Source organism: Macrosteles quadrilineatus, unplaced genomic scaffold, assembly GCF_028750875.1.
Source record: "Macrosteles quadrilineatus isolate MER2022 unplaced genomic scaffold, UCM_ALF_1.0 Scaffold_8__2_contigs__length_117827958, whole genome shotgun sequence".
Lineage (NCBI taxonomy): Eukaryota > Metazoa > Arthropoda > Insecta > Hemiptera > Cicadellidae > Macrosteles > Macrosteles quadrilineatus.
This window is the reverse complement of record NW_026542601.1, coordinates 48,004,209-48,018,462: the sequence shown is the minus strand read 5'-3', so window position 1 is coordinate 48,018,462 and position 14,254 is coordinate 48,004,209. Positions and strand designations below refer to the sequence as shown.

At 33.2% G+C, this 14,254-nt stretch overlaps 1 protein-coding gene across 1 annotated transcript in view; it reads left to right on the top strand.

Annotated features, from left to right (window-relative positions):
- LOC129000363 (nephrin-like) overlaps positions 1-12,706 on the top strand; it is a 33,299-nt gene extending 20,593 nt beyond the window's left edge. The window contains exons 12-20 of the mRNA XM_054427327.1: positions 124-396; positions 860-1,141; positions 1,296-1,471; positions 1,743-2,027; positions 2,744-2,876; positions 5,947-6,108; positions 8,000-8,142; positions 8,604-8,766; positions 10,196-12,706. Of these exons, the coding sequence (XP_054283302.1) occupies positions 124-396; positions 860-1,141; positions 1,296-1,471; positions 1,743-2,027; positions 2,744-2,876; positions 5,947-6,108; positions 8,000-8,142; positions 8,604-8,766; positions 10,196-10,401 (1,823 nt within the window). The 3' untranslated portion in view covers positions 10,402-12,706. The remainder of the gene's footprint in view (positions 1-123; positions 397-859; positions 1,142-1,295; positions 1,472-1,742; positions 2,028-2,743; positions 2,877-5,946; positions 6,109-7,999; positions 8,143-8,603; positions 8,767-10,195) is intronic.
- Positions 12,707-14,254: the final 1,548 nt, after the last annotated feature.

The following is a 14,254-nucleotide window of genomic DNA, read 5'->3' as shown; positions in this document are numbered from 1 at the left end:
GTTTTTTTTCTACAACTAAGGTTTTGACGCTGGTTTTAGTTATGATCACGCAGATTAAACCATTTTGACACAAACAATGTCTTATTGGAACATTTTAAAAATATTTCTACCGTTTGTTTGCAGACAAGCCCGTGTTCAATGAGCTGCCAGAGAGGGAACTGTCAGGTGTGGAGGGTGACAGTTTACTGGTCGCACCACAAGCCACAGGCCGGCCCTCCACCATCAGCTATACCTGGACCAAGGACAAGGCCCCGCTGAGCCCCGGGCCCCATCTACACGTGGAGGGCCCCTTGCTCAACTTCACCCGTCTCAACAGGTCCGACGCAGGGGTGTACACTTGTGAAGCTGTCAACAGTGAGGGAGCCACATCAGTTTCCATCACCATATCTGTACAATGTGAGTATAAACCGTTACTTGTTGATTGACTTGGTTAAGAAATAATAATAATGGGTTTTCTCATTTTTTGTTGTGAGTGTTTTAATGACAATGGCAGTTTGTACCTTCTAAGAGATTTAACTTAGTGTAGGTACTGTCGAAACCGGTAGCCCATACCCATCTTGGGTATAAAACCAGCAACCTTCAAATAACATGACACATATAGCAGTACTATTAAAACTGCTTACTGACTTTCTCCAGGATCAAAATAAAAATGTTTTCATAATTAAGAGAGCATTGTATCCTCTTAGTTAACCTTACACATAGTGTTATGCAAAGATTTCACTGAGGATTGAAACAATTTGTCCAAACTGACAATTTTGCTCATGACAAACAATTGTCTGATTGGGTATTCCTAAAAGAATCATAAAGGTTCAATGCTTACACTAAGCTAAGCCTGTAGTAAATAACACTTTACCTCCAGATCCAGCAACCGTGGTGGCAGTCAGTGACAAAGTAGTGGTGGGGGAAGATGAAGTAGCGCAGTTGTGGTGCCATGTGGAAGGGCATCCCTTGTCTGGTGTACATGTCACGTGGAAACGAGACAACTACAACATCGCAGGAAGAACAGAGATGTCATTCAAGAACAATACTTCGTACCTCATCATCAATCATCCTACCAAGGAGGACATTGGAACGTTCCACTGTGTGGCGAACAACGGGCTTAGCAACCAAACTTCCAAAGATGCTTTCCTCGTTGTCAAACGTAAGTAGAAATTTGAATAAGCTAACCTTAAATATTTTAAATTACTTTTCACTCTTTACACTCGATTAAAATTTACTTGCTAGAAACATAAAAGATTCGAGTTCGCAATTTTTTTTTTTACAAGAGATATAATTAAATTTAATCCTTCCAACAGACAAACCAGAGATGGATCTTGCCCCACATCTAGCCAAAGCTGCCAGCAACAGTGGCGACACTGGTAGACTGGTGTGTCGTGGTAGTGGCGCACCTGCTCTGAATTTTACCTGGCGGAGAAATGGAGAAGCAATACCATTGGAAACTCCGCAGAAATACACCTTCGAGTACAACACGGTAAGCTCATAGTCTAAGTAACTTTTTGTTCCAGGTGACAACCTAACTTATTTCTATCAGGAAGTTTTAATATTAATAGGGATTTTATCATTTGGATATTATAGGTTTGAGTGGATAATGTAACTCAATGCCCAAATCATGGTTTCTATTTATTAGGAAGAACTACTTTTTTACTTTATACTTTGTGGTAAAATATTCTTTATAAACTTTCAGAATGATTTTTAACTGTTCATTGATTTTCACATAACTTTATCCAAGCCTCATTTTTCAGATTGACGAAGTGACTTACGAGTCCGTCCTGTCTGTTCGAAACGTGGAACTCTCTGACTACGGAAGATACGAGTGTCTGGCGAGGAACGAATTAGGGTTCGCCACGTCTGAGGTGAAGCTCTCCGTAACTTCGGCACCAGAGCCTCCGTACAACCTGCAAGTGTTGAACATCACACATGACTCTGTAACCCTACAATGGACTCCTGGGTTTGACGGTGGTCTGCCAGCATCTTACAGGATACGCTACAAACCTCTGCAACAACCCAATACTAATTACCACTATGAGGTACTTCAAACTTCATACTAGCTAGCAATTTTCAATTTTATATGTACACAATCAGTTAGAAATTCAAAAAGTAAGATATATTTTAGTAATTTATATATTTTTCTCTATCGACTATTTTTAGTCTATTACCATTTAACTACTATGATTAATGAACCAATTTTAAAAAACATTTTTTTCCAGTGCTTTATTACAAGAGCTTTATTACATTTTGGAATCTTCACAGTTTCTCCATCCAATCTTGTTGAAAGTTTAGTCAGGTGTACTTTTTGTTGAATTTTACAGATTATTCACTAATTTAGTAATAAAAAAATCATTTATAGTCCTACAGATAATTATTACTTTAAACAAACAATTCTTGACCACTTAAATAATTGTTGCATTGATCACCTTTACAGAACCACGTCACTTCAACAAACACTATGACATAAATAAATATACCCACAAATAATCACAGGATAAAAATTGTGTTTCTTTATTAGGATAGAAACTATTCCTTTTTACAATGAAAAGTTCAATCCTTCACTGTGCTACCTGAATATAATAGCTAACTGGATATTTGTTTATCATTGGGCTAAGGAAACGGCAGATTTTTGTCACAAGGCATATCACTCCACTCTATAAGCACATTATTTTACTCTCATTCAGATTAAAGTACTTAGTATTGTGTCTCGGTGTTTTCATCACCAGTTTTATATCTCTTCTATGTTGGATTGCAGGACACGGGTAATGCCACTACCTGGGTAGTCCGTGGTCTACAGCTGGGCACAGAATATCGCTTCAGTGTGATGGCGTCCAACCACCTCGGCATCAGCAAGTACATGCCTGACACCTTCAAAGTCACTACCTCGAGTGAGTACAGAGACTAGTAAATGATTACAAGTAGTTATATTGTTTTGATATGAATGTTTGCAGTTGTATGACACCAAAACCAGCATAGCCATTGTGTGCTTGTTTTGTAGGCCTATTTCTCAAGTAGTAATGAGTAAATATTTTTTATAACTGTCTTAGAATAACTTGATCGAACCAACCATTGGAAGGAAGTTTTTAAGAGTCTGTACCCCAGAAATCATTTTGTTTACTCTTTAACTCAGAGAAAATATAAAAAGTAAAAATTGTTTTATTTTATTTTAAATTGTAGATGTTTACTCTTTAACTCAGAGAAAATATAAAAAGTAAAAATTGTTTTATTTTATTTTAAATTGTAGATAATGTTTCATAAGACTGTTTAATCTAGCCTACTACATTTTATTATTCACTATTTGGTTTTCAAGGTATTGAACAATACCTTCAAGGTATTGAAGGTATTGCTCAATTCATTAGTTAGTCTATGTATCCTGTTTATCCTTTTTTAAATTATTAATTGATTTATTTATGAAGATTTTAAGTTTATATATTTGCAAGGACAGCCATCAAATCTCTAATTTTGTGTTCAGCATTCACAATTTTAAAAACCAAATGTTTTTTGTGATCACATCAACAAACCTATGTTCCTGCCTTAGGTATAAAGCGAATATTATTTATACTGGGTGTTAATAAGAGGGTAAATGTTATTTTATTATGAACCTTTTTAAAATCACATTTTAGTTAGACGCATAGAAATTTTACCAATTCTAATTATTTTAATATGTTTATATTTCAAACACAAAGTTGTACCTGAATATTTTTAACAATAGGTAACTGAATGTGTATTTTTATTTTATTACATCAAATGTTTTATATATATTATATACATTATGTTCTATTAAGCATGACTGTATTATGCTGCATGTATTGTCTTGTGCAAGCAGCATGGCCTTGGCATGACAAGTGTTTGTATTTGAATGTTTATTTAGCCTAACTAAAATAGGTACTAATACATCGTCATAGCATATCCTCCTAATTAGAACTGTTTCTGTTAATATGAATAACAAAAAATTCTATAATAATCATCGTGTTAAAATATAATTAACTGTAAAATGTAATTATGAAACAAAAATCTTTAAATTAATATTCTACCGGTCATTCTGGTGGTGAAAAATATTGTTAAAATACTAATTCATACCTATAGATGAAAAAATATTGTTTAAACAGATGAAAAGAAAATATATATATATATAAGTTTCGGACACTTTTAGCTTGGATCCGCAAACTAAAAACAGTCTTGATTGGTTATTATAATGGGCGGAATATCGGGGTAAGTCCAATAATGGAATCGTAAGCAGTTGTAGGCTCGTGGGGGATTGTGGGTGGAATTGAATCCATCTGAAGTAGCAATCTGTGGCGTAATCCGCCATTGGACAGCCGATGTTGGATTACTCTCACAAATAATACAATATCGCACGCGTCTCTCAATGAAGGCACTGCTATTAAATATAATTTAAACTGTCCACAGAGTAATCAAATATACATCACTCTCCATGGGAATCAGTTAAATCATGTTCATTCAATGTTCCCAACGGTTTTAATTTACCTGTTAAATATTTGACAGTTTCTATTAGGGATTTTTGTTCAATTAACAAGTGAACTCATAAGTTCATAAGTTTATTTGATGATTTGTTGTACTTTTTGACAAATCAATATTGGACAGTTTTTAATTTAACTTGATATTTTACTAGTATGCTCAGGTGTATCACTTTACATGTTACCACAAGCAACAAAGTTAGTTTATATTATAACCTTGGTTTTTTACAACAGATATTATGGAAATTAATCTAGTAAATATACTTAAATAAAATATACTAAAATTACTCAAATAAATATAGGCCTACTAAACTCCACTTTTTGTATCTAAAATTATAGTTACAAATATTTTTTTGATTAATTGTTGCAAAGTGACTATGTATGTTTAGAAATCTTTACTATAAATATAAACTATAAAATTAAGAAGATATTATTTTTAGTTATGCCTGCAAACTAGAACGTAATGCTTGCCAAGTCATAAACATGTATAAAGTATTCTTGCATGTCAGTCAGAATCTAGCTCGACATCATTCAGTAACATGGAACTTATTAACAAACTGTCTCCTCCAAGGCAATGCTTTGAATGTAATATGCTTATAAATATTCATATTTCATCCGTCTCCCTGTTTAGGTTGTATGGGTACATCGCCAAAATAAATTTTACTATAGAAATAAATTACACTTGAAAGAATAACATGACAATCTATATATTAATAGTTTTAATTATTAAGCAAAGACTTACATGCTAACTTACCTTTATAACGTGGCTGCACATGAAAAATATATTAATATGAAGTAACTCCCAAAAGTTAGAGAAAAAAAGTTGTATTTTTTTTCTTAATATTTTGCGTTTTATTAATGGTTTTAATAGATTTTTATTTGATATTGAATAACATATACTACTATTAGTAAAAAAAAACAAGTTATACATATTTATAATTTGTACTGTCAAATGTTAATAATTCAAGAACATATTCTCTGCAAGAGACATTCAAAGTTAAATATTTCAAGACTAAAAAAAATTTGTTAACTACTACATATACTATCTATATCTTGAACTCATCTATTTTTTAAATCAAATTTTTTATTTTCATATCTAAATGTGTAAAAATAAAAACGTATCTGTTTTCCATTGTGTTTACAAACACCGACTCCAGTAATTATAAAATTTTTAAATGTATTATTTCATGCAAAATAATCAAACAGTTTAAAAAATAAATGTTCATCCAAGTAAAACCCTAAACTCTACCAAATAAAAATAATAATGGCTAAAATTAAGAATTAAAATTGTGACACACAACTTCTATATTTACAATTTAAAAATTCAAACAGTGTTACAAATAATATCCAATACTTGTTTCACCCGGATAATTCTCCAAATCAAGTCTACCAAATACAAAAAAGTCTGTTAGTGACACACATTACATGGTGGTGTACCCTGCTTACTAACGCTGTACTAACCGGTGTGGGTGTGGGGCAGGTGTAGCTCCGCTCTCTGTGGCCTCGCGGGGCAAAGACGGGGCTCCAGCGGGGGCCAACATGGTGCTGGTGGTGGGTGCCGTAGTTGGGGCTACTCTTCTGCTTGTCAATGTACTACTGGGTGCTTGCTGTCTGCGGCGACGAGCGGCCAAGCGAGTCACAGGTTAGTTATGTTTGTTACGTTCGTAGATCTACCTGATGGAGTCGCTCTGGCGTCAGATCTTCCGTTAGTTCTCACATTGGCTCTGGCCTCCACCGGAGCTGTGCTGCTACTACTCAATGTGGCATTGGTCGCCTGCTTTGTGTATCGCAAACGGAGACGGTCGGGCATCGAGAGTTCAGGTTAATATCTATTTTACAGTGAAACCTCTATTGCAAAACTCTAGTATCAAGTGGTCCTTGATAACTTTTGTTTTTTTAAGACTCTTGATTTTGTTTTACCCTCAATCACATGTCATTTCAAAAACCTTGATAAGAAGTTTTCCTTGATCACAAGTCTTATTTGATGACCATTTGAGACTTGTTATTGAGGTTCTACTGTAATAATCAGAAATATAGGTATTCATATTTGGGTTAAAATAATTACAAAATGTTACCCTCATTCCATTGGGCTTGGGCACTGTTGGATCATTTATTATAAGTGTGTTCTGTTAGTCAGTGTATACTATTTAAATTTGGTTTATCCTTAAAAATATGTACTAATCACTCCCATTTGCAAGATTAAAATTTATTTTTATTAAAATATTTAATTTAAATACAACCATTTTTTAAATGAGGCAGAATGTTGAATAAGATTCACAGAATGGAAAATTATAACAGATAGGCGTCGTATGAGAATAAAAATAAATTTATCCTGTCATATTTATCACTTGATTTAAAATTTCATTTATTGGCCATCCAAACATTTCCCTAAACTTTATTATAAATTGATTTAATGGTTTCAGCTAAATTAACTAACCATTCTCACATGGCTCTATAAATCGCCTGTTAATGTGTGTTAATATATTCATCTGATAAAATATTTTACTTATTTTATACAATGAAAAAAAAAGAGTGGACATTTTGTTTTCCCATCTTACACTTGCTGTCTTATTGTCAATTTTTTTTTCTTTTTTTTTTCTTTCTTAAACGTAACAATGCTCTTCATTTCAAACAGAGAAAATCAGCATACAAATTTACATTTATGGGAAACTAGGGATACGAATGCAATGTTTTGCCTTAATAAAGTAAAGGTAGCTCTAGTAGAGTGGCTAGAGCTGGACATTCCCAAAGGATTGGTTATACATAGTTAATCAAGACAGCGAGCTTTCAGCGAGAACCACAGTAACCACACGTTCTGCCATTGTTTATTAATAGAGTTGCTCTTAGGTTGCCCAACTAACCAAATACTTGGAGAAACCCAATAATGCGATCTTTTGTTGGTTAAGAAGAGAGAAACTTTTAATTATTAAATTTTTAACCAATTTAATGTGCTTGTCTCTGAACAAAGTAGATTTTCTTTTGTAATGATAAAAGACTATGTAGTTGAGTTATAGCATTGACATAGTTCAGTTTAGTGGTAATTTAGCACTTGGGTATGTTAGCACATAGAGTTTCAACATATTCAAGATTATATTAAATGTTACAACATATATTAACAAATCTCTAAATTTAGTGAATAGCATTCAATTCCAACAATCTAAAAAGTTTTGCTTAAAAACTCAAATTATCAAAATTATAAAACCTTTCTGAGCTACTGAAAACAATGTGAATTTTGGTTTATGAAGTCTGGCAAATTCATTCATACAAGATAATTATTTATAATTATAATTATTTGTATTTATTCACTCAAGATAATTTATACATCAATACAATATATCTGCAATAATGGTACTTAATACTTGATTATGAATAGTAAAAAACCACATTTTTCACAATATACAAAAGAGTTTGTCCCCACCATACAATCAAAATATGATCCATATCTTACTTGTTACAAATTAAAATCTAACAAATCCACAAACCCCAATTAGATTGTTCTCTAGCAGACGACTAATTAACATTAATGTTGACAGGCGTGAGTGAGCAGAGTAGCAGCAAGTCAGCCACAATAGAGATGTACGCTCCGAGCAGTTACAACGAGACCGTGACAGGAGAAACGTTGAGCTCCGTCAGTGAGAAGAGCGAGAGTTACTCGGATAGCAATGCTGAGTATACGGTGAGCTGGATAACTGTTGTCGTTAACATTTCTGAGTTTCGGTCTCTTGTAGTTTAGATTTCTGAGATTTTAACTTTTGTAGTTGAGATCTCTGAGTTTCTATCTCTTGTATTTAACATCTCTGAGTTTCTAACTCTTATAGTTAATATCAATGAGATCTGCGTTTCTAACTTTTATAGTTAACATATCTGCTTTTCTAACCTTTGAGTTAATATCTTTCAGTTTTGAACTCTTAGTTAATATCTCTGAGTTTCAAACTCTTATAATTAACATATTTGAGTTTCTAGCACTTACAGTTAATATCAATGAGTTTCTAACTCTCGTTGTTAACATCTACGAGATTATAACTCTACACTATATTCTAACTTAAACTTTATCTCTAACTTTTAACCATTACTTTAAAATTAATTATTTTAAAACTTCCATTGATACAAATTCTAATAGAATCCCTGGTTTAACAGGAGGACTCTAGGAAAGCTGCTGCCAGTACCTACTTGATAGAACAGATCGAGTATCCGTTCCAATACCCAGGCTACGAGATGCAACATCAGATCAAGGAGGCGGAGACCATTGGGCTTCACCGCAACGCTTACGCAACCCACAATGGCCAGTCCATCGATTATGGTGTGTATAAATTTAAAAAATACTAACTTCATATTGCATGCTGTACTTACATTTATGAATATTTTCCCCCAACTCTTAAAAAACAGTTTAATGATATCAAATTTCTTCATTACCTAGTAAAACATAGTCAACAATTTCCACAAGTTTCTCCAATTAAAATTTATTCACATGATAATAATAATCTTAGTATGTTTCTTGTCAACACTATTTTATTGACTCTATTAAAACACTTTCTTAGGTCATAATAGAGTTTTCCTCTGGAGGCATTTATTTTTATAGAAAATTATGCAGTTTCAAGAGTAACCGTACCTCACGGGCCTCTTTCTGGGAACCTATTAAACTTCACTTCACTCTCCTCCCTCCCACCTACTACCTACTAATATTTCAATACCCAAAAAACCTCCTTTTGTCACCGATCGTGTTTCAAAATCACTTTCAAAAGACACTTATGAAGGGTTATCTATTTGCCGCTTTACAAAAAAACAGAAAATTATTGAAATAACTGAACTAATCAAGGAACGGACGTCTCATCTATAATCCATAATTGGGTGGAGGACTGAGGACTTATATGAGCGTAATTACTGAGGTGATGCAGGGTGTAGGGCCTCGGGGTATTGGTACTAAGCTAGGCAATTACACAATAGATTAACTGGGCTGCCTGCGGAGCGTTACAACAAGACAGGCTCAACACTGATACCACAGATTAGGCTGTCACAATAAACATTCTGGAAATAAATAAATATCACATTTCCAACAAATAACTCGTCAATTTAACAACTTTCAAAGTTGATAAACGATGCAGAAACAATAAAATATAAATTGAATGAGACTAAAAAGCTGTGTAATCTTTAAATACTCTACAGCATTTAGATTGATCCCTATTATCAGAAGTAACAGCCTCATCTACATTATAAAATGTGATTTGGTTATAATTTTTACTCTCTCAATAAACCTTGGCAAGACCTAGTTCATTACTTGTTTACACTTTACTTCTTTAAGTCTTGAAAAAGTAGAAATAGAACATAATTATTCTTTTTAATACTTGACACGAGCAAGGAAGAACCCAAGCAGCAAGCACTGTGCGGATGTTCCTATCACACGGCTCCTTCCTCCAGCGTACTAGTATACATGATGTCGAGGGGGGTTAGGAGAAGTATTAATGTTGAACTTTGCCCCAAACACGAGTGAATAGTGCTAGACACCACTTAAGTTCAACATTGAATTTTTACTCTGTACTTTACTTTTTCTGTGACCTTGGTCAGTTTCAGTTTCCATGATTACCAACAGTCAAACTAGTTAAAGTTCCATAGAAATGAAACCATCATGTAGTGTATTATTATTCAGGTTTTGTCTTTTTTTCCACCAATATTTCAAGTTAAATAGGTATAAAAAATATAAAAATTTTAATAATTTAAAACAATGTTTGCAGGTGGGCAGCCCATGGACCCGTCGGCGTACTACAATGTTTCCCCCGACCCCCGCTATGTGGCGTACCCCCCACCAGTGCAGTTCGCCCAGCCCCCCCTTCGTACCCCCGTCCCCCCACCTGACGTGACGGTGCTCAGCGCCCCGCCTCCACTACTCTCCACCTTTAGTTACGCCAACTCCATCGAGACAGAGGGGCACCTCGTGTGACACATGACCACTGTTCGTTGACCACGGCAATACTGAGGGGATCGAAGAATCTGCGATTTTTACTTGTAAGTTTTTCGTCCCAAACTATCCCGTCGTTTGATCACCATACTATCACAATGAAAATCTAGATATCTGAGGTTTTTGGAAACGATCTAATTCACTCTGGATACTTTGCATTTTTTTGTAAACTAGAACGTCCAAAGTGATCCAAAATCCTCCGATTCATCCATCAACTTTTCTATATTGATGATAACTCAATGTAATTAATTCAGATAAATATTCGTTGGGTTACTACAATCCTTTTATATTTTGTTTGAAGATATAATGTATTCAATGGTGTTGTTCATTTGAGATAAAACATTTTCCAGTAGTAATGTTCTTACTGCTAGAAAAGTTAACAGTACAATAAAAATCAAAATGATTAGATAATTCTGGACCTACTGGTCTTTAACCCCAATTTTATTTCATCCACCTTCAAAGGCATGTACATATCAAATCATCTGAACTCATTCTCTCTCTAGCACCTTAAATAGTTTAAAGTTTAACAAATTTTCAAACCTCCCTCATATAAACTTAATGTAAAAAGCAGATTCGTCTTCCAACGCCCCTAGTGTTGTCGCGACAACGTAGAAATGTGCTGTGAGGACTCATTTAGAGCCACATTTGGTCATCGTTGTGACAGTGTTGCCAAAATATATTTTCTACAACTGAGAGTGGTGTATTGAACACGGACTAGTCGAAGTGAATCGTACCAAAGTAGTGTACATAGGACTCGATACATACAACAGCTCAATCCCATTTTTATACTCGATTACACAATCTATTGTTAAGGATATTCCAAAATTATTCTTTTTAAGTGTAATACATGAAAATTTCATTCCATCAGTTGTATGTATGTTTGTGGTACCAAAGTGGACAATTTTGTAGTCTTTTTCCACTATAATACTCAGTGTGATTTTCGATGTAAGCTTCTTTTTCAATGTTATTTCTTAGGTCTCGATTTGTGTGTTTTCCTACGTATTTTAAGTGGTTTCTTTGTGTGATGTTAAGTTTGCTTAAGTTTTTTGAACAAAATGATCAACAGTATTTTTTATAATATGAGGTATGTAATGAAAGTTAATTACATAGTTAAATTTGTTTGATTATAGTTAGTTTAGTTACTGTTTACTATATTTACAATATGGTTTACAAATATTTCTTTAAAAATTACAACGGTATCTAGCTTAGTAAAAAAAGATAAATGATTATTTCTGAACGTATAGTTGTTACAGAACGTGCCAAATCGCGAGGATGATATTTTCATGTATTATTATAAGAACAATAAGCAAGAACTGTGTACTCTCAATCACGTTGTGATCTAATGTATGTTCAGTAAGTGTATTGATCTCATGTTATCTTAGACAAGATTCGTCCGCAGCCTCCCAGGCACAATGAACAGTTCTGGCACCGAGCGGTATTTCCTTTATTATTGTAAAATAGCTGTTTGTTTTTGTTATTTGACATGCCGCTCTCCAGGACTGTGTATGTATGTACATAAGCTGTAGTCTAGTTGGACGCTCAGTGGGAAGGTGGACGGCCTATGTAAAAATATTTTTAATAAAGAAACATATTTTGTCACAAAAATTACATACCCCCATTCAGTTATAACGTTGCCTTGTGTTTACTGGATCCTGAGAGAGTTTTCTGTAATTATTTGTGTATGTAGAAGTCTGATAAGCATTTAGTTAAAGGTGACTTTATTTATGACGTCCTTGTAAAAATGTAATTTTATTTGTATCATAGAACTGTACATTTTCTCTTTTATACTGTCACGAAATACTTTTTGTTCACAAATTCTTGGGAGTAAGTAATTATTTTATCGACCTTGTATAATATGTATAAGACTGGCATTATGTATCGATATTATTCGTTAGTTATTATCGTTTGCTGTCTTATATCCGTTTTTACATAGACGGTTATGTAATTTCAAAATTGTAGACCTACTATTGTAAACTAATAATGTTTATAAGTTTAATGAAATGTTTCCGATGTTGATTGTTACTCTATTTTTAAAAGTTTGTTATATCTCGGAGTCGAAACAATAATCGTCGAGTTTTCTAGGAGGCTGTTCAGAAGGTTCTCGTGTTTATTTGTAGCTAGATCATGCTATATTTTGTACGCTACACCCCGGTATCAATGTTACTTTACCCAAGCTAAGTGTTGATTACCAGGTTACGATTAATCAGTGGTTTCTCATTCCAAATCGTATTCGTATTTACAATAATGTGCATTATGTTGATAAATAAAGTTGATTTTTAATTTTTAATTCCTACTCCCTTTATTTTCCTGTTAATACTTAACTGTTAGTATTAATATTAGTGAAATCATGTCTGTGTAAAAATATCCTTTTATGACAAAAGGATATCGGTAAAACTGTATAATTCAACCCAACAAGGATGAGATGAAATTGGAAGGAATCCAAGGCTTTCCAAAAGAATGACTGAAGCTTCTATATACATTTCATTGTTTGGGAAAAGACCTTACTCAAACTTTAAAATAAGTATAAAGGTAAAAACATAAATTTTCCATGTGCCATTCTTTTTTTATGATATACTTAGTATTCAAGCTTGCAAAGTAAAAAATACCCTGCCACAGCAAACCTGCAGTCTAAGCTTGTCAGTTTGTTGACAATTTACAAACAACAATTTTCAAAGAGGTATAAAATAAAAAGGACAAAACAAACTGAAATACAGATGGCATTTGAGAGAAGAAGAAACATCATGATTAGGCCTATGTAAGTTTTATTTAGTCAATGGCAGTGATAGACAGTGCTGACCAGCTAGTACAGTTTTAATCAGTTTTATCAATTTGTCTTCCATTTTAACTATTTTATCAACATGACAATTTTCAATAATAATCGTGATTTTGGCAGTTTTTTAAAGAATCTATTGATATAACACAATGTATTAATACATTGATGATTTGGTTGCATTTGCATTAAAAATGACCTGATGAAGTTCTAAGGAACGAAACTAGTCATCTCACCAACAATTGTGGTTGGATAAGGTAATCATTTTATTTGATGAATAATAAAGTGTGTTTTTAGTCAAATGTTTTTAGCATAGCATATAAAATATATACAGTACATTTATTTGATCAAATATCTATATCTATACTTATTGACAAGCAAACTAAAACAGTTTAATTAATCTCCATAAGAATAATTTGGGAATTTTAAATAGATTTTTTTTAATTTTCTTGCTAACTAATAATTAGGTAATTATTCCGTATAGGTGCCTCCAAACGAATTTTTATTTTGATATCTTACTTTATAGTTTTTTACCTCCTGAATCTAAATATACCATTATTTTTCACAACTGATGGATATTTTTCAAGATTTCGCCGTAATAATATACAACATTACAATAAACAAGGTAGGATGGATGACATTTACAAGTGGATTGAACTATGGGTTAAGTAAGCAAACAGCTGATTGTTTTCAATCATAGTCAAGCAGATGGAAGTGACAACTTTAATTAGCTAGGCTACCTCTGATTCTGCAATATGAAAATCACCTGATTAAGTTACACTTTTCTCTTTCTAAGACCAATAAGTTAATGCATTTAATAAAATGTACCTATTATTGTTACCAGTATTTTATCCTTTTTAATGATTTATTGATTTATATTTCGCCGTTTGGAAATTACATAAAAAAATGGTGCTATTCTAACATAATCTAACCTAACCAAACCTCTAGAATGCAAGCAAACTCCTTTTAATGTCAGAAAAGGTATGTGAGGGTGGTAGGTCGTGCTTTATGTGAATTGGTGACTGCATTAAGTCCTTTGAAGGTAGGTTAGATTAGGTAAGTTAA